Here is a 22,415-nt window from a genome sequence, read left to right as displayed (position 1 = left end):
AAAGACTATCTCAGACATAAAACAGCTGAAAGACTTCACTACTAGTAGAATTTCACTATAAGAAATTTTAAAATAAGTATTTTTAAGCAGAAGGAAAATAACACCAGATTGGAATATGGATCTACACAGAAGATTAAGAATACAGGAATAGGGACTTCCCTGGTGGTTCAGTGGTTAAGAATCTGCCTGCCAATGCAGGGGACACGGGTTTGATCCTTGGTCCAGGAAGATCCCACATGCCGTGGAGCAACTGAGTACGTATGCCACAACTACTGAGCCTGCACTCTAAAGCCTGTGTGCCACAACTACTGAAGCCCACGCACCTGGAGACTGTGCTCTGCAACAAAAGAAGTTATCCAATGAGAAGCCAATGCACTGCAACGAAGAGCAGCCCCTGCTTGCTGCAGCTAGGGAAAGCCCAGGCGAAGCAACAAAGACCCAATGCAGCAAAATAATAAATTTAAAAAGATACTTAAAATTTTTTTAAAGGATTTTAGTCATTCAATATATGTCTCCAAACACAATGGAATTAAATTAGAAATTAACAAATCTGAAAAAGCTCTAAATATTTGGAAACTAAACAGCACACTTTGAGTAACTTTGTGGTCAAAGAAGAAATCAAAAGGGAAATCAGAAACTATTTTGAACTCACTGAAACTGAAAACATGTCAACATGTGGGATATTGCTAAATCTGTATTCAGCTTCCTCAACTTCCACCTTAATCTGGAAAAACGAGAGCAAATTAATCACAGAGTAAGAGAAGAAAGAACACAATAAAGTTCAAGGTAGAAATAAATAAAATGGAAAACAGAAAAATACTATAGATATTAAAAGGATAATAAGAGAATATTATAGAATACTTTATACCAATAAATTCAAGATGAAATGGAAAAATTCCTTGAAAGACATGCACTACTAAAGTTTATTAAAGAATAAAGGTATCAAAGAAATTGGATGTGCAGTTTAAAACCTTCCAACAAAGAAAGCTTCAAGTCCAGGTGGCTTAACTGATAAATTCTACCGAATATTTAAGGAATAAAATAATGCCAGTTCTACAAAAACTTTACCAGAAAGTTGAAGAGAAGGGAATATTTCCCAACATTTTTATAAGGCCAACTTTCACCGTATCAAAATTAGACAATGACATTACAAGAAAACTATAGGCCAATATCTCACATGAACACAGAGACAAAAATTCTTAATAAAATTTAAGCATATCAAATCCAGTAATATATAAAAAGATGATACATCATGACCAAGTGGGGTTTATCTCAGGAAAGAAAGGTTGGTTTAATATTTGAAAATCAATTTACCCAACTTAGTACACTATAAAAAAGAAAAATCAGGACATCTCTGGTGGGGCAGTGGTTAAGAATCCACCTGCCAGTGCAGGGGACATGGGTTTCAGCCCTGGTCCAGGAAGATCCCACATGTCACGGAGCAACTAAGCCCGTGCACCACAGCTACTGAGCCTGTGCTCTAGAGCCTGTGAGCCACAAATACTGAGCCCATATGCCACAACTAGTGAAGCCTGTTCACCTAGAGCCTGTGCTCTACAACAAGAGAAGCCACCGCAATGAGAAGCCTGCATACTGCAACGAAGTTTAGTCCCTGCTAGCCACAACTAGAGAAAGCCTGCATGCAGCAATGAAGACCCAATGCAGCCAAAAATAATAAATTAAGAAAAGAACGGAAAAATCACATAATCATTGCAATAGATGCAAGAAAAGAATGAAAGAATCTAACATCCATTCCTGATTATAGAAAAAAAAAAACCCTCAGTAGAACAGGAATGGAAGGAGACTTCCTCAACTTGGTAAATGACTTCTACAAAAAACCTAACATCGTATTTAATGGTGAAGGACAAAGTACTTTCTCTCCAGGATCAGGACAAAAGCAAGGATGTCTACTCTCATTACTTCTATTTGACATTGCACTGAAGGTTCTAGCCAGTGCAATAGGGCAACAACAAAAAAAGAGATATTCAGAATGGAAAGGAAGAAGTAGAACTACTTTATTGGCAGATAACATGATTATGTAGAAAACCTGATAGAATCTATAAAATTGCTACTGGAACTAATAAATGAGTTTATCAAGTTTGCAGGGTACAAGATCAACATACAAAAAGATTAATTTATCTCAACCAACAATCAGAGATCAAAGTTTTAAAATACTACTTATAATAGAATCAAACATATAAAATACTTAAACAAATCTGAAAAAAGAGGTAAAAGACTTGCACACTGAAAACTGAAAAATATTGCTGGGGGAAATTAAGGAAGACCTAAATAAATGGAGAGATATAATGTATTCATGGATCAGAAGATTCAATATTGTTAAGACATCAATTCTCCCCAAATTGATTTATACATCAAAATCGAAGTAGGCTTTTCTATAGAAATTGACAAGCTAATTCTAAAATTCATATGGAAATAAAATTTAGAATAACTAAAACAACGCTGGAAAAGAACAAAGTTGAAGAACTAACAGTAACTGATTTCAAGGGTTATGAAGCTACACTTTCAAGACATTCTGATAGTAGGGTAAAGACAGAGAAAAAAAATCAAAGGAACAGAATGGAAAGTTCAAAAGTAGAGAGATGTGGACAACTGACTTTCAGTTTCAAAGGCATTTAAGTGGAGAAACGATAGTCTTTTCACCAAATGATGCTGGAACAATTGAATATCCAGGTGCAAAAAAGAAAAAAGAACTTCCATCCAAATGATATATAGAAATGAACTCAAATTGGTTCAGAGATCTAAATGTAAAACATAAAACTTCTAGAACAAAACAGGTGAAAAATTTTATGACCTTGAGCTAGGCAAAATTTCTTAGATACAACACCAAAAACAGAATGCATAAAAGAAAGAAAGAGATAAATTAGACACCATCAAAATTAAAAATTTCTGCCCTGCAAAAGACACTCCTGAGGGAACGAAAAGATGAGTCACAGAATGGGAGAAAATACTTAGCAACTTATATACTGGATAAGGACTAATTTCCAGAATATATAAAGAACTCTCAAAACTCCAGAAAAATATAGATAAAAGATTCAAAGATATACACATGGAAAATAAGCATATGAATAGATGTTTGACATCATTAATCATTAGGGATGCTACAATGAAATACAACCACACACCTATTAAACTATCTAAAATTAAAAATACTGAGCATAGAAAGTGTTGGCCACAACATGAAGAAGATGCAACTCTCATACACTGCTGGTAGAGATGTAAAATGATCACACCAGTAATGGAAAATAGGTATTTTTTAAAAAATAAAACATACACTTTCCAATGATCCAGCCATTCTACTTGCAGGTATTTACCCAAGAGAAATGGAAGTATACATCCATACAAAGACTTGTACACAAATATTCATAGCAACTTTATCTGTAATAGACAAAGACTGAAACAACTCACATGTCTATCAATGGTGAATAGATAATTTGGGGGTACATCCATATAATGGAATACTATTCAGCAATAAACAGAAATGAATGACTGATATATACAACAATATGGATGAAGATTAAAATAATCATGCTGAGTTAGAAGCCAGTTAGAAAAAAGTATACACTGTATGATTCTATTTACATAAAATTTTAGAAAATGCAAACAGAAAGCACATCAACGGTTGCATCGCGATTGGGAAGGGCAAGAAACAATAGGAAGGAAGAATTATAAAGAGACGTTAAGAAACTTTCTGAGATGATGGACATTTTGATTTTGCTGATGTCTTCATGGTGTGTATGTATGTGTGTGTGTGAACACAGATTACTGTATGTCAATGATACCTCAAAAAGCTGTTAAAAGAAATGATATTATATGAGAGAGACAATTGGGGAAATTTGAATAGCAAGTCTTTATTATGTAATATTATTGTGTAGGAATTTAATTTCTTCAATACTGTGTGTTAACAGTATTGTAGTGACATAGGGAAATAATTTTTAATATCCAGAGAGGAGGACATCTAGGTGACAAGAGAGGGATCACAATTGTGGCAGATGCGGTGGGTGGCTGAGGAAGATGAGGCTAGAGCAGTGACCAATGTGTGATGGCTTGGTGAAGACACTCATTTGTCAGCTGACCTAAGATGGTTGGAATACAGTGCTAAATGCAGGACCCTTTCCACATACTAATCTCATGCAATCACCTCAACTAGCCTTGGCATAACAGAAAGTTTCTATTAGCTTGCCATACTGGAGGGGGGATGGCACAGTTTAAGGTGCAGTAAGTTGTGTAATAAACTGTCACAATAGGGTTCTACATAAATAGTTTTTTTTAAATGGCAAAAAAAAAGAAACTTGACCCTTCCCTCAAAACATATATGAAAATTAACTCAAAATGAATCATAGACCTAAATGGAACTATACAACTTCTGGAAGAAAACATAGGAGAAAATCGTTGTGATTTTGGGTTAGACAATGGGGTCTCAGACAAAGATTTCTTAGATAAGACACAAAAAAGCACAAACCATCCAAGAAAAATGGCTAAGGGACTTCCCTGGCAGTTAAGACTCCGAGTTCCCAATGCAGGAACCCGGGTTTGATCCCTGATCAGGGAACGAGATCCCACATGCATGCCGCAACTAAGAGTTCAAATGCCACAACTAAGAAGCCCATGAGCCACAACTAAGGAGTCCATCTGCTGCAACTAAGACAAAGAACATGTAAAGAAATAAATTAAATAAATATGAAAACAAAGAAAAATTGCTAAATTAGAGTTCATCAAAAATTTAAAACTTCTAGTCTTCAGAGACACTTTAATACAATGAAGATAAGTCACAATCTGGGAGAAGATATTTACTAAACACATATCTCAGAGAAAGGACTTTTCCCATTGCTTTTTATATAAAGCACTCTTAAAACTCAGTATAAATATCCAATTAAAAATGGATTTGAACAGACACTTCATTTAAAAAGATGTCTTCACATGAATAGACACTCAACATCATCAGCTATTACAGAAATGCAAAATGTAGCAAAAAACATGAGATTCAACTACGCACATACTAGAAATGCTAATTTTTAAAAAAAAATATATATAAGGATCAGGTGACGATGTGGAGAAACTGCAACTCTCATAGACTGCCAGTGGGAAAGCAAAATGGCACAGGCACTTTAGACAACAGTTTACCAGTTTCTTAAAAAGCTAAATATGCACTTAGCATATGATGAAGTAATCCCACCCTTAGGTATTTTACCCCAAAGAAATGAAAACATATGATCGCACAGAATATATGCTCACACACACATGCGAGTGTTTTCACTGGCTTTGTTCATAATAGTCAAAAAACTAGAAAAAACTCAAATGTTCATTAAACGATGAATGTGTAAACAAACTGTGTATCCACACAACTAGAATACTACTCAGCAATAAAAAGGAATGAACTACTGACAGGTGCAGCAAAACAGATGAATCTCCAAAGAGACTGGTAAGTGAAAGAAACCAAAAACAAAAGGCTATATAACACATGCTTTCAGTTATAAGATATTCTGGAAAAGACAACATTATACGGACAAAAATCAGATTGGTGGTTGCCAGGGGTTGGTAGTGGGAGGAGGATGGATTGACTACAAAGGGACATGAGGGGTCTTTTGGGAGTGCAGAAGTTTTCTTTACCTCAAATGTGGTGGTGGCTACAGAACTGTATGTTTGTCAGAATACATCACACTGTATATTTAAAAATAGTGAATTTTGTGACATGAAAATTATACATAAATAAACCTGACTTAAGAAAATAATAAAGCAAACCTAAAAAAACAATTGAGTGAAAATAAATGTCAGAAAAATCAACTTACAGTTTTTCCAATTCAAGGGTCATCATGAGGATGCCTTCAATTGTTGTAAGTGACACTTGTGTTGTTCCCATGTCTCTGAAGGAGAAGTCCAAACATGCTTGATATAAAACCCAAAGACAAAAATTCTAAACTTAAAAAGATACTTAACATGTGATTACTTCAATTCTGGCTTCTGACTTGCCACAGATGATAATACTAAAGAACTCTTACTGAAGAAATTTAAATTTGCATCATCAAATGAATGACCTTGGTGTTGAACAGCAAAATCATTTTTTATTATCCTAACTTCTCATTTTCAATTGCATCTACCTCTTTGCTTACTCATTTTAAAAAAAATAATGTACCCCTTATTCCTTTTGGCTTTCTGGGTTAAATAATATTCCTACATGCATCTACATCTTCCATAACTATATGTGTTCTTCAACACTGTTCTCATTCTCTGCTGGCTGTCTTACCCATATATATGTTTTATTAATCCTTTTCTTTTCCAATAACTCTTATTTTCAATAACCCAGTTAAAATCTAAATTATGACATTTCAGCCAAAGTACTCAGTCTTTGACGAAAGCAAAAAAGAGCAGAAATTATTTCATGAGCCATGAAACTGTTGCAATACTTAAAAATATTTTAATGCTGGCAATTTAAGAATCTTCAACTGTTGTCAAAGGATTACGATTGAGAATTCTGACCAATGGAATGGAATTAAAATTATCTGTATTTTCAATTATTTCCATGAAAGCTTATATTCATTTTTTTTGGTATGGAACTTGAAGGTTAAAAAAAATCATTTTCTGTCTTTACCTTTAAATCACCCTTAGAATCTTTAAAACACTCTTTCATTGGGAACCACCCAGGTTTCTAGATGATAAAGTGGAGAAGAGAAACAAACAAACAAAAAAATAGGAAAAAAGTGGCTAGCAAAGAAAAAATATGCCAAAGAACTTTTCAGGTTCAAAACCCTCAAAGTGACTATGCTGGTAGGAAGCCCTTGCTCTGTAAAAAAGTACTATTTCTAGTGTCCTCCATAATTCAAGGAGTTTTTCTTTCATCTCTACAATTTTTTTAAAATTTAGTGATTTAAACTACCCAGTTAAAGACAAAAATAGGGCTAATTCCTTGGTTCTGGAGCCAAAGAAGAAGAGATAAATCCAACAGGAACTGGTGAAAGCCATACTCCCATCACATAGTACCATGCGTATTCTTCTATCATACCCTTTGTTACTGTGTATATAATCACCTGTTTACTTGTCAGTCTCTTAGATTGTCAGCAACATGAGAGTAGGGATCACACTTTATTGTCATTATTATTCCTCTGCCTGACACAGTGCCTAATATTTACTAGGTATTTACTAATTGTTTCCCGAATAAATAAATAACATTTTCTTTATATATCAATAAAATAAACAAATTAATTTTGGGGAGCAGAATTTTATTCCAAAATGCTGGGATGGATTTTCTTCTTAGTACTTTCTTTCTTAATTCTTTAAAACAAATAAGGGGGGAAAACAAACCCAAAAGAAACAGGAAAAAAGAAAAGAATATCTGACTTTAGGTTAACTCTACTCAAGAATTATTAGCATATTTTTGCAGAATATTAGAAAGATAACTATCAAAACTAATATCTTTTAGGTTGCCAGGCTTCTGTGATCAGCATTTAACAGTTAATCCTCACAGTAACCTTATGTGATAGATATATTACCCCCTTGTACAAATGAGGAAACTGAGGCACAGAGACGCTTCATAACTTGTCCTAATTCATCAAGCTAGTAAGAAGCAGAGATGGAATTTGAACTCAGTTCTGACTCTAAAGCCTGTGTTTAACCTGAATGAAAAAAGAAGTGGGCGTGTTTTAAACATCTGTTACTTGAACCTTAATTTTGAGAGCACTAAATATATAAATACGTTTTCAAACTTCATCTACCCATCTGGGAAACCCTCTATGATAATTATATTTTCTCTTTTTATTTTTTTATTTATTTCTCTTTTTATTTATTTTTCCTTAATCATCTCCCATTACAAATATTTAATTAGCCTATGGTCATTGAGACTTTAGATATTTTAAAAAACATTGCAGGAAAATCAGTAAAAATGATGGAGGAAGGACATCTGAAAATTCATCCCTCCATAGAAGCAACAATACCAATAACAACAACAACAACAAAACTGGCAAAAATGGTCGGAATCAACTTCTTCTGAACTCTGGAAATTTAACCAACAGACTTGCAACACATTGGGGAGCAATTTATTCAAGGAAAACAAATTAATTTCTGTAAGAACAATGAGATCTGTGTTGCTTGAACTTGTCCTTGACCTTAGCTCTCCATGCCACTGGTAGCCTTGAAAAACAGCCTGCATCCCTGGTACCAAAAGGAGCAGCATGGACTGGGAGGGCCTTCAAAGCCTCATTACCAAAGAACTATCATCGTTTTACATGTCTGGTGGTGCCTGGAAAACCTCAGTTGAAAGGCTTGCCTGTGACCTGACTGAGAGCTGTCTAGTGAGAAAAGTCGCTTCTCAGGTGTCATTACTGGAAAACATTTTCAAGCAAATATTTTAACATGGCGGTTGCATGAGGCAATGGATAACAGTTTGGGGCAAAAAACAGCCCAACGAAAAAGCTTAAAAAGAAAAGCTGAGGAATGAGATGTCCACAGAGACTTTTAAATGTTCCAATGTATTCCTGGGAAACTGGAAGACCACAAGACATATTCCTGGGAATCTAGGAAAATAACTATTAGCATTAATAAATGAATTCAGGAAGGTTGTAAGATCAATATTATTTCTAGACACCAGCGATGAGAAATCCAAAAATGAAATTAAGAAAACAATTCCATGTATAATAGCATCAAAAGACATAAAATACTTAGGGAAAAATTTAACCAAGTAAGTGCAAGATTCACACTGAAAAGTACAAAACTGATGAAAGAAATTGAAACGGATCTAAATAAATATAAAGACATGCTGGATTCATGGACTGGAAGATAATCTTATTAAAATGTCACTACTTCCCAAATCGACCTATGGTTCCACTGCAATTCCTATCAAAATTCCAGCTGATTTCTTTCCAGAAATTGCCAAGCTAATTCTAAAATTCATATGGCAATTCAAGGAAACAGAATAACCAAAACAATGTACGTAAAGAACAAAGTGGGGGACTCACACATCCTGGTTTCAAAACTCCATTCAAAGCAACTGCAACCACAGTGTGGTACTGGAATAAGAACAGACATGTAAATCAATGGAACAGAATAGACATTATAGAAATAAACCCTCATATATATGGTCTATCGAGTTTCAACAAGCATGCCAAAACAATTCCATGTAGAAAGAACAGTCTTTTCAAATGATACTGGGACAACTGTACATCCACACACAAAATAACGAAGCTGGACTCCTACTCTTCACACCATATATGAAAATTAACTTCAAATGGATCAAATATCCAAACTTAAGAGCTAAAGCTATAAAACTCTTAGAAGAAAACAGAGGGCTAAATCTTTATGACCTTGCTTTAGACAACAGTTTCTTAGATATTATACCAGAAGCACAAAGAACCAAAGGAAAAATACATGAATGGGATTTTATAACATTTAAAAAGTTTGTGCTTCAAAGGACACTATCAAGAAAGTGAAAAAACATATAGAATGGGAGACAATACCACAGGTGGGAAAAATAAGATGCAGTTGGGATAAGAAAAGTATGGTAGTTTCTAGGTGTGACAATCTCAAAATTTTGAACTATTACAAATAAAACAGCCACCCTGAATCACCCCGAAAGGCAGACCCAAGTTTTTTTTGTTTTTAGCGTTTATGCCTTTCTAAATCTGAGAAGCTGCCAGGATTCTAGTACATAGCAAAAAGTGATGACAGCACACTGAAGTGTGTCAGCTTTTGTGTATACATAGCTATCTAAAGGGAACCAATGATAGTTGACTGGGGGAGCATTAGGGTTGCTCTGTGATGACAGCTCAATTTGCCTTCATAGTGTGGCCACACCTCCCTCATTGATATTCTCAACAATGGGGTAAATAATTCAATATGGATAAGGCTTTGATTTTCCTCTTATTCTCTCTTAGTCCTTTTGTTCTTGGTACAATATTGATGTACCACAGACAAGGCAGCATGTGAATGTTCTCTGTCTCGTTAAGTTATATAGCCTTTGTACAATGTAGAGTCCTTCAGTTTCTAAAATCTAGGAGCTTGTATTGTTAGAACCAAAGAAGTGACTAAAAGAATTTTAAAAATAAGCCATCAGTCTGGACCTGCATAGGTGAATGAAGGAGAAACACTTTGAAGTCAGAAAAAAAAGTATACTTAACATTTAGGATTATCAACCACTGCTGGTTTTCCATAATATATTTCACTCCTGATTTTATCTGAAAGAGATATGATTACTACCAACATTCAAAAAGTTGCACTTTATTAATTAATAAGCTCTTGGCTCATCTTTGAGGTAGATTTCGGATTTAAAATAGACTACCACACTGCTAACTACTTCACCTGATATTTGTCAATAACATAGAGGCTTCATTCAAGAAACCTGCTGACCTATAATTACCTGAAACCCGGTGATGACTCAAAGTTTTGTGGGGCCTGAAGCTCATCTACTTTGGGAAATCCTATCTAATAAAAACATGCAAAGTTATGAATACAAAAATCGCTAGGACCCTTCTCAAGACCTTGGAAGGGACCTATGCAAGTCAGGAGCCCTGAACCCTAAGCTTCATTGAATTCATGATAAATCTACCTAAGCTAGGGCCCTTTTCCAAACTTATTTAATGCAGGCAAATTATAAACACCCCAGTAATATGTCATAATAGGTACTAAAATGACTTAACTCGAGGGTGGTGTCTTCCCTTGGTGGCTTGCCTTCGGAAAGAGATGCAATAAAGCTTATGTCTCACCATGGCAAATGTTTCCTGAAGCAAATTAGCTTTGTCTATTAGAAAGACTTAGCCCAAAACAAAGACTTACTATACTGTGACAATCTTTTGAAAGTAACTGTGAACGAGTTTTAGGAGTATAGTACTAATTTATTTCAAACACCAGATAGTTCTGATTCTTTCACTAACTTTTTCTGTCATTTAAGAGGAACACAAATTCAAAAGGAACGAGTTGGTGCCTCTTCCATTACAAATCTTTTCTAAAATACCACCCATTTTCTACTTCATCACCCCCCTCCCTCACCTTGTTACCCCGCTGCATAGATGCTAGAATGGCTCTCATATATGTTTTGCCATCAACATCCATCTTTCTCCTCCCAGTATGAAAACTTCTTGGGGAGAAAGTCCCTGCCCTATGCGTCTTTGTATCCCCAGCACTCAGTACAGTGCTGACACACAGTGGGCATGGCACTCAGTGAATGTTTTTGAATGAATTCATTAACTTTTAAACTGCGATTTATGTATTTATTCATTTCCACAATGTATTGTCCTGTGTTGCCTACATAACTATAGTGAAACTCTGATTCTTATAAGGAACTCTTGTTGTTATATGATGTTTAGGAAAGTTGGTGAGTTTCAGACGTTTTATTGACTTCACTAAAACCTCCTGGTGAAGGGACCTCATGAGCCTGCTCTCCGGTGTGCAGGCAAAAGAACACCTGACCCTTGGTGCTCTCTCCCCAAGGTAGGCATCAGCAAACTAACAAGGGAAAGGATGGAGGCCGCTAAAAATAAGCATCTGCAGGAATTGCTAATCCAGTTCCAGACACAGCCTCAACACCTTCATTAACCCAAAATGTGTGAACTGTGTGAAACTGGATTTCTGAACCACAAGACAGGTAAGAGAGTCTTTTCCAAAGCCAGGTGTAGAAGAGCTCTTTTTACCTTGAGTCTGAAATCACCTTCGGGCCATTGAACATACCCACTATCATTTCCTTGTGTCAAGAGAAATCACAGAATTTTTGAGCTGAAGGGGTGTAAAACCCATACTTCTTATTGAAGAGTAGTCAGCAAAGAGAGTATATTGAATTAGGCTACAGCAATGTATTTTCTATATATTTTTCACACTACAGCTGAACACAAACAACATCTTTTTCCATACCTCAAAAGTTCCTATTGGCCACAGATAATTCAGTTCAGAGATACATGCTCTTTGAAAAATAATGTTCTGGGTGGCTGGGGAGAGCTTGTGGTGGGTGTTCAGGAATTCTTTCTGCTTTACCATTTAAAAGAGCTAATAATGCTTGGGGAAGCACCCACACCTTTTGCTCCCTGAAGAATTCGGTGCTAAACTTAGTTCTTTGCAGCTCTGTGTTGCATACACTTTATGCAGTTAGGAACTTTGCACATGAGCAGGAATCAAAGTTAAATTCAAAAGTGTAACTTCATAGACCATTCGCATATTGGAAAGGCATCAGTTGGATTCCATGACAATGCTAATTTGAGTGTTTTTGCTTGGTGCCTTTTATTGCCCGTGCCAAAGATCAGTACTATGGAAAGCAGAGCGTTTCATATATATGAGTTAAACAAGCCTCTTGGCCTCGTTGTTCCTTACTTTCCTCATTTGAAAAAAAAAATAAATGGCTCTCAAGAAATACTTTCCAGAGTTCATACTGGGCTTATACCCAGCTAACCAATAACTGCATGATGCTTTTACACACAGTTTTTTACATTTATTCATCTTCTGTTTTACTTACTATCTGTGTAAAAACTGCATTCCATGCTGGGCCTGAAACGTTCCAAAGTTCATTTCTGTGAGTAAATTGCAACCAAGATTTCTACAAAAAAAGACACAAGCAAAAGAAGAAGAAAAATATATATTCTTTCAGAACATTTATCCTTTGGCAATAATTCTAATTTATATATGATGAAACATAACATCACTACTCCATACAGTAAAGAAATCTCACTGTGGAAGATATTATGGTTTATACTTTCATGATTATATATGTGGTGCATTAGATATAAAATAGTAAATGCTTATTAAATACTCGTGTTAAGTGATCTTTATTTCTCTAGAAAGGCAGCACTATTGACATTTTGGGCTGGATAATTCTTTACTGTGGGAGGCTCTCCTGTACAGTGTTGGATGTTTTGTAGCATCTCTGGCCTCTGTCCACTAGATGCCAGTAGCATATACAGTTCTGACAAGCAAAAATATCTCCAGACACTACCAAATGTCACCGGTGTGCAAAATCACCCTGGGTGAGAACCACTGCTCTATAATGATTCACTCTGATCTGTGTAATAATTCTCACACTAATCTTTGCTGGAGACAAAAAGGATTTGCTACAAAATTTTAGTAGCAATTTTCACATTTCAAAATGAGTAACAAATTAATTTTATAAAAAATTAAGCTTTATAAAATTTGCAAACATAATGAATTATAGTTGTAACTTACATAAACTGCAAAAAAGGTAGTGGTTCAAATGTACGTCTTTCGATAGACGGTATTTTATTGCAGGATAAATCTCTAGGAAAAGTAAAAGGAAAATATTGCCTCAATTAGCTACTAGATATCTAATTAGTAGGGATAACTAGTAGAAGTTAGAATGATAAGAATAAATAAGAAGCTTTGGTCTAATCTCCAAACCTTAGGAATTACTATTTGAACCTTCCAGAGCCCCTAACCCTGCCTTCACCTCTCTTAAGAGTCTCACCTTCAGGATCTTCATAAATTAAATATACAACTATAGATCAATAGATTTTGGAGGTAACCTTTTCTGAGGGCAGAAGCATTGATTAGATTCCACCTTTTGTGGTCTCATCAAATTCTAGATTATGAGCTCAAAGTTTTTATCTCTATATATCATTGTAATTTCTAATATTAAAAGGAATATTCTTATATTTACACACTCCCCAGTATAGTTCTGTTTTTCTAGGCCAATTCATTACTAGAAGAAATAAAAGATAACGTTTCACACAACTTAAAAGGAGGTTACTCCTATCATTAATATGTAATGTTAATTCAGGATTACACTTTCTATCATATTGACTTTTATTCGAAAATACCTACTCTTGACAATAGCTGACTATCATATTTCCATTGATTCCAGCTTAGTCTCTCATTTCACCTGGATGGGTATAACTGTCTTCTGACTGGTTTTTCCATCTCTACCCTCTCCTTTTCTAAGCCATCCTCCAGGCGATCACCAGATTAACTCTTTGGAAGCGGTTCTCAAATACCAGCATCACTTGTGAGCTTATTGAATATACAAATATTCAGCCTACTCTGGACCTCTTGAATTAGTAACTATGGGGCTGGAACTTGTGTTTTCACAAGCCCTCCAAGTGGTTGGTTCTGTTGCAGGCTAAAGCTTGTCCTAAAGCACTGCTGTGGTAACATGGTAGCTTGGCATGTTATCCTTGGCTTGGCCTCCAAAGCCCTAGATGATCTGGCTCTAATCCCCTCTCTTCCCACTTGTACTCTACAGGTACTCAGAGTATTTTTCCTGTGTGTTGCCTTTCTCCCACTTTCCTTTTGCAACCTTATTCTTCCCAAGATGTCTGTCATTGATACCCAATGGCCCTTCGTGCTCCCATTTAAACAGCATTGCTCTAATAACATCTTCCCTGATCCAATTTGAAGTCTTTTTTTCCCTCTTTTGTGCTCTAATACCAACTTACAGCTCTCCTTCCCCATATTCATTTCTTTCTTTAAATATAGCTCTTTTTACAACCCATTTCCTCTGAGCATAAACTCCTTCAAAGTATGGACTAGATCCTGCTTATGTGCATCATCTATCATGTTTAACGCCAACGCGTGGACATGAAGCAAACTCAAACATTTATAAAATCAGCAAATAGCTGGGGAGTGAACAGAAGGAGGGAATGACTGTTTTTTAAAAGAAGTGTAGATTTATTACTTCATGGTGCCTCCATAGCACTTTGTCATTATGGTTTGAGCTTATTATATGTTTATTTTACCTATGAGAGCATGAGTTGCTAAAAGGAATCCTGTCTTACTCATCTTCATGTTTACAACACTAGGCATAGTGCGTATTAGCATATTCTTCTTTCGCTTTTTTATTGATTGGCATTTTTTTAAAGAATGAGAATACTTATGCTAACATAAAATAATCAGATTATAAAGTATTTCATAGTAGAAGTAATGAAGGGCCTAGTCCCCTGAGCAGATATTAAATTAAATTAACAGATATTAAATAATAAGATATTATTTGTTTTTCTGCGAACTGTGTTTGTAAGGTTTGGAGCCCAGATGGCAGAGAAGAGACTAATATAAAGGTGATTGCCCCTTAATGCTTGGAAGGTTTGATAATTAAAAGAACTATTTTCGGGTCATGTGAGGCTCTTTATACCCATTTCCCTTAAGCCTTTTATATTTGCAAGAAGAATCTATTTGCTAAAGAGGATTTTGGCCTAATAAGGAATAATGACATACACAGCCTTGGATGCCATGGACAAAGGACAAAAACTGAGCTTTTATAGCAAAAAACACAGTTATCTCCTTATCCCCAAATAAAAAGAAATACTAGGCAAGCATTTCCTCTTTGATAAAAAAGCTGGAGAGGGAATTCCCTGGCGATCCAGGGGTTAGGACTCGGTGCTTCCACTGCTGGGGACCTGGGTTCAATCCCTGGTCAGGGTACTAAGATCCTGCAAGTCGTGTGGCATGGCCCTAAAAACAAAACAAACAAACAAACAAAAAAAACAGAAAATAAAAGGCTGGAGAGATTTTTGTTAGGGGCATTTCTGATATGCTTATTTAGTGTGAACATTTCTAAATATACCACTTAACCATCACCTTAAACATTCTTAATATCAGTATCACAGTTTATGCATTGAAATCCTTAACAACAGTTTGTTCTTGTGGTAACTTAATGTGTTCCTCACAGTACTGATTTTTTTTTAAGATTTTTTTTTTGATGTGGACCATTTTTAAAGTCTATACTGAATTTGTTACAATATTGCTTCTTTTTTTGGACATGAGGCATGTGAGATCCTAGCTCCCTGACGAGGGATCGAACCCACACCCCCTGCATTGGAAGGCAAAGTCTTAACCAGTAGGCCACGAAGGAAGTCCCTTTACAATACCGTTTATATAATTCATCTGCTTAAATATTTAACACTTAAATGTTAATTTAATTTAGATTAAATTATCAAAGCTATGAGTTAATGGCATTCATATTAATGTAAGTGTGCTATATTTTCTTGTCCTGCAGGTGACAATTTGAGGTTAATTTTAATTCCACTCATTTCACTAAACCAACTTTTTCAATCCTTTTCTGCAAAGACCAGATAAGTAAATATTTTAGGCTTTGCAGGCCACATACAGTCTCTGTCACATATTTTTCGTCTTTTTTCTTTTTTCTCATTTACAGCCCTTTAAAAATCACTTTTAAGTTATGGGCTGTATAAAAATGGACTGTGGGCCAGATTTGATCCATAGGTCATAAACAAAATGTAAATACAGATGGAGACTATATGAACACTTATATAACAAGGTTCATATGGGAGTCTATAATGGCTGAGACCTCATTACCACTTTTCCTCTACAACTAAAGGGTATTTTTCTATCTATACCTTGTCTATATAGTTAAAAAATTAAAAATGAATAGGAAATATTTAGTGCTAGTGATGGGCTGGGGGCCTACACAGACTCACAGAATTGTAGAATTTAATTGCTAGAAGAAATTGAAGACATTATCTCACTTGAACCCCTTAATTACTGTATAGATAATCTACTTTAGATAAGAACTCATAAATAAATATGATTAACTTACAAATATTAGAGGGGTAGCAAGCCTTCAAATGAGTTCTTATGTAATTCAGTCAAATAATTTTCACTGAGAATTCTGAAAAATGAAAGGGTTATTTCTGGATCAAAATGCAAAATAACTACAACTATATACTACATAGGACTAACTCCTATATGTGGAGGAAAGCTGGGTAATGGTGCCACCTAAACAACATAATTCTTTTTTAATTTAGGGATGGTGATTTCTGCTCTGTTTCCATTTAAACCTTCTTTTCACGTCCTCCTTTGTGTCCTCTCTCTCCATCACACATGTGCTTACATGCGCACACACACACCACGCACTCTTCCCACCAAATCATATAGTTAATGCCTACTCTCTAGATCAGGAAGTCTTGGTTAGAACCCTGCAGTTGCAGTGCTTCCCTTCCTTACTCTCTTTCCCCAAAACTTATTGGGAAGTCCCACACAGAACTGTATCAGGGCAAATGAAGCCATCTGATTTCTTACCCCATTACAAACTTTTTGAAAACTACAATCTGCATAAAATATACATAACTGTTCAATAATTCAATTGAACAACTGTTCAACTATTTAATAATTACAAAACATATGCCCAAGTAACACCATTCATGTCAAGAAAGAATCCTGCCAGCATCCCAGAAGCCCCCCGTGTGCCCTTTTCCAATCACAACACTCTCTCTGACTTCCTAGAGGTAACAACTATCCTGACTTTAGTAATAATTTCCTTGCTTTTTAAATGTGGTTTTGCCTTTTCGCTATCAGCCATAAACAACACAGTTTAGTCTTGCTTCTTCTTGAACTTTATATGAGTGGAATCATATTATATGTATTATTTTCCACAGGGATCTTTTCATTCAACATTATTTTGTAAAATTATTTTATTTTTGCCTGTAATATGTAGTGTTGCATGTCCAACTACATGAGGATTCTGAGTATTTGAAAGTGGCTAATGTGACTAAGGAGTTGAATTTTTAATTTAATTAATTTCAATTATTTTAAAATTAAAACTGATAATGTAATTATTGGAAAATGTTTATGTTAGCAAAATTTTCATATGTGATACATTTTCGACTGTAAATCTTACGAAATCTAAATACCAATCAAGCATTTGTAATAAAATTTAGCAACCAAATTGGGATTTCAAAGAGTTAGTATGGGCAAAAAATGTAGATCCTCTCATTAGTTTTTATATTGATTACATGTAGATATGAAAATACCTTGGATATTTTAAAATACTTAGTATGAAAAAAGCATAGAATCTTATTAATAATGTATATAATGATTACATGTTAAAATGTTAATATTTTGGATATAAGGGTTAAATAAAAGATATTAACATATATTTCATCTGTTTCATTTTACTTTTAAGTGGCTATCAGAAAACTTAAGATTACTTATGTGGCTTGCATTATATTTCTGATGAAGTGTATGACTTCTAGGTATGATTATACCATAGTTTACTCATTCAACTGTTGGTGTATACTGAGATTTTTTCTAGTTTTTATTTATTAAAGACAATACTGCTTTGAAACTTCTTGTATTTGTATCCTGATACATATTTGCCTGAGTCTGTCTAGGATGTAATAGGGATACAAAATTGTTTCCTAAAAAGTTGTGCTATTTCAAATTGGCAGATTGAAGCATGTCAAGTCTCCACCCCTTCAACTTCCACCAAAATCCTTAAGAATGATAGAAAAGATATAACTTAAAAATCACAACCTTAGCTCAATGTGTGGGAGCATCTCCCCTACCAGAAACGTCCCGGAGCTGCCTACAGGGTGATCAGTTGGAATAGTGTGGTAGGAGCAGCCGACAGCACACATCAACCCCACATCTTCCCTCCTTGATCAAGACAGCAAAAGGTGTTTTCTTCTAGGCAGAGCAATTGGTGTTAGAAAGTGGGCAAGGTCCCAGAACCCTGAAAGAAAGGTATGCACTCCCTGACTAGCCACAAGAAGTCACCTTCCACCTCTGCCTTATTCTCAGGGGAACCCATTGGGTGTAATAAGCCCTAACAGCTCATTTCACTTCTCTCCTTAAGCTAGGAAAGAAACGCAGTAGAATCTCAACTACAAAGATGAATTACACTCAGGAATGACCAAACAATGTGAGAAAGTCAACTCCATTAAGGACAGAGAACAAAAACAAACATAAGAGCTTATAGCCAATGAATCAGTTAACAAAGCACAAGAGGACTTAGGATAGCACAATTATTACCCTCAGACAGATGTAAGCAGATAGTGCCTCCATTAATCAACTCAAGAATATACAAATGAAAAGTGTTAGCAATAATAAAAAAAAAAACTCAGTATATGAGCAGCAGAAGTGACAGTTAAAGAATAAATTAGGAAACTGAGAGATGCAGCCAATGACTTCTCCAGAATGCAGAATGAAGGGAGCAGGAACGATTCACAGTCAAGCCTGACGCCTGGGTCTGCATGAAGAATGTTAAGCCCTTTGCTTCTGCTGGTCTCACAATAAAGTCTAGTAACATGCTGCGGGGAGGAGGGCGTGGTGTTTTGCACCTGTTTCTTATATCTGATAAGCAGGAAGGAACATAACCAGTATCCCAAGAGTGGAGTGAGGGAGTGGTAGAGAGAGCCAGTACAGAAGAAACTCTATAAGATGTCAAAGGTAGGTTTCTCTTGCCTGGAAGAATCCCCTTCCTTGCAGGTAATACTAACAGTGGTACATCCTTCAGGAGCCTTGAGGATCTGAGCACAAGCTATGTTGCCTTGTGAAGCTATTTCCACTGAGATCTGCATTTAAAACGTTCTGCTTTTCACTCACAGTGTCTCTTGGTCACACATTTATATTAATTCCATCTCATAGCTTAATTCCAGCTCAAAAATTAATTCTTTACTCATAGCTTATGAGAATTAAAATATTACTAGCTGGAAACTCTGCAACTCAGTTATTAAGGTGGTTCATATTATACAGAATATAGTCACACACATTTGTATAAGATCACTAAAACAAAAACACAAAAGACTTCAATTCCTACAAAGAACTCTTGGAGCCCTGAGCATGCTTCAAAGACCCAGACCTCAATTTGAAATTCACCATTTTAGAAGGAATCGCAGTGATTGTCAGAATATATGCTAGGGGGAAGGGTCAACAGATGGTAATAAGATTGATTGTTTTCTCACCTCTAAGTAGTGGTTTCATATTTTCATGGAAATGATCCAAAAAGAAAAAAAACAAATCAATATGTCCAACGACATTTATGGTAACCCTTTCCATACCTTCAAAGGTAGGAAAAAACTCTACCTCCCCATATTGCATAACAAAACTGTATGTATACACCATACATGATATACAAACATCACAGGAAATGATGGTATATGAAAAAAAGCTACATAAAAGTGGAACTCATATATACTAATTATAACTTTGAACCTTGACAAGAATTCAGTAAGTACAGCAAAGAGATGATCCTCAACTGTTTATGGCACTGTCTTCTCTGACTGGCTGATGCCCATATCAGACTGGTTACAGTTTGAATATCATGGTAGGACAGGGCGTAACCAAACAGTATGTATTTCAAATTAATGGGGTTTCTTTCTCTGGAGTTGTGTGGATGATAGGATAGTAGAAATTTTTAAAATAAAAACGGTAAATTCAGCCTAGAAGTAAACTTGAGATTGAGAATGAGTTAGTCACCGAAAATTTACCCAAAAAGGAGCTTCAAATAAGCAATAACTGAATAACTGAAACAAAATACATTAATCTGTAAAATTCCAAATATTCATTTTGACTGAAGAAAAACATTTTTAAACTATGGGGAATCAGAGCTAAAGCCAGATCTAAAACTTTCTCACACCATGAAAATATCAAACCAGGCATGAAATAACATTTAGGAAAGATCCATGTCTAACTTTTGACCAGGGTTCTAGTCTAAGGCAATCTTCTGAATTTCACATTCATTCTTGATTCTGTATTACTGACAGTTATCCTTCTTTCCACCTCTGTAACTTTTAGGAAATTGAGAGGTCTCAGGGTTTCTTTGTTTCATTGATTTAACTATATCAATCAACAATATATATATATAAAATGCAAACAATAGGCATTTCTGGAACTGATCTACTCTCCTTCCCCTGCTTTCTTTCTCCACAAAGTACTTAGCAATGCTTGAAATTATATCTATTTATTATACTTATACACTTATTTCTATATATTTGCAAACCCCCTGAGAACTGGCATACTTGGTCTGTTTCATTCTTGGGCCTGTAACCCTAGCATGTAAAAGAATTCCTGGCATATAGTAGATATTTGAAAAATATTTTTTGAATGAATTCAGAAACTGACAAGTTATCAACTATCAGATACTTTTATTTAAAACAAATTATCCATTTATCGTCACTCATGAGGATAAGTACAGGAAAAGAAATGTCTTTCTTCTCCCCTACATTTGTGACTCAAACTTTTGAGACAAGAATCCTTTGAGAATTTCATAAAAGCAATGGTTCTTTTCCCTAAAAAACTGCACTTTCTTGAACACACGCAAAAGTGTGCATGCAATTTCGACTTGTGGATCACCCTTTTAGGGCAGAGGTCTGTGAATCAAGAGGACTGAATGCTGAGTGCCAAACTTGGATGGGAAATAAAAGTACATCTCAGTTTTCACAAATCTCTAACTAAAATCAGCACTTCCTTCCATTATGAATGTAGGCAACAAACCACAGTAGATCAGCAGTATAGTTAATTTGGGCCCAACAAAAATCACAGGTCATTTCATATCACGTACATGTTGCAGATACCTCGAAATATCATTTATTCTCATCACTACCCTGGAGTTATATTATTTATTAGACCTACCACTGTATCTTGTTTTATAATGTGTTAAGAGAAGCATATTTATTACTATTTCACTAATTTTAAAAATATTCTGAAAACTATTTCAATATAGCTGGTTTCCTTTGTTTTTCTATATAGTTGGGCTTATTATACATTTTAAAACATTATCCCAAGAACATAAGCTTCTGCAGCTTGCCGAAGAGGTATACGCTGGGGAGCAGGAGGGAGGTTAAGGAATTCTGCTTTGGGGAACCACTGACCTCAAGTTAGGAACCTCTGTTTATAAGGTATAAACTTCAAGCTGACTTAGAAATCTTCAAACCTTACCAGACTCATGTTATAGTGTATCGCCTCCCAAACACATGCTTTTTAAAAATCAATTTTTAAATTTCAATTTATTTTTTAAAAATATGTAATATATATTCACATCTTAAAATTCCAAAAATATGTAGCACACAATTCAAACTTTTTCTCTTACCTCTGTCCCTCTGTCTACCACTCCCCTCCATTCCCAGAGGAAATTAAGTTATCTATTTCTTGTGCCAAATGATTTTCATTTTTCTTACAAGTTTGGGAAATAAAATCTCCAAGTTAGATACTATCATGGGAAATATAAACTACATATAATATTTAGGAAATCTGTAAATTAAAAAACATTGCCTGGTTCTAGCATTTTTTTCTTTACCAATAAGATATCAGACTAAGGAGGCATCTCTTTAAGGGTGGTCACAATACCTGTTTTTAGATTGACTGTTATGTCTTTTATTATTAATTCAGAAGTCATTTATGACTTGTCTATTCAAGTTGAACTACGGATATGACCACAGACTGTTATGAAAAATTACTTTGAATGTTTTTTTCCAAAATCACTTATGTATCTAAACTGACATTTTCTACAAATCTATTAAAAAAATAGTAACAGAAAAATGGGCAAAGGACAGACAATTCAGAGATAAAATACAAATGTACAGTAAAAATATAAAGATATTTAAGTTCACAAGTAATAAGAAAAATTCAAATTCAGATGGGCCTCCTTTTATTCACCCGTCAGATTAGCAGAAAAAAAAAAAAAGGGAGAATATCCAGTGGTGGTGGAAGGGTGTGGGGAAATGAATGTCATCACAGCATGA

General features: G+C 35.1%; 1 protein-coding gene and 1 pseudogene across 1 annotated transcript in view; both read right to left on the bottom strand.

Moving 5' to 3' along the window:
* The window catches only part of LOC116748296 (RAD52 motif-containing protein 1-like), a 15,591-nt gene extending 12,278 nt beyond the window's left edge, over positions 1-3,313 (bottom strand). The window contains exons 1-2 of the mRNA XM_032621056.1: positions 3,293-3,313; positions 653-724 (exon numbers count right to left, since the gene is read on the bottom strand). Of these exons, the coding sequence (XP_032476947.1) occupies positions 653-724; positions 3,293-3,313 (93 nt within the window). The remainder of the gene's footprint in view (positions 1-652; positions 725-3,292) is intronic.
* Positions 1-22,415, bottom strand: part of LOC116748295 — a 75,057-nt pseudogene that overhangs the window by 41,689 nt on the left and 10,953 nt on the right.

This window comes from Phocoena sinus, unplaced genomic scaffold (assembly GCF_008692025.1).
Source record: "Phocoena sinus isolate mPhoSin1 unplaced genomic scaffold, mPhoSin1.pri scaffold_33_arrow_ctg1, whole genome shotgun sequence".
NCBI classification, from domain to species: Eukaryota; Metazoa; Chordata; class Mammalia; order Artiodactyla; family Phocoenidae; genus Phocoena; species Phocoena sinus.
Note: the sequence above shows the minus strand (reverse complement) of the source record. Positions and strands in the feature narration are given on the sequence as shown.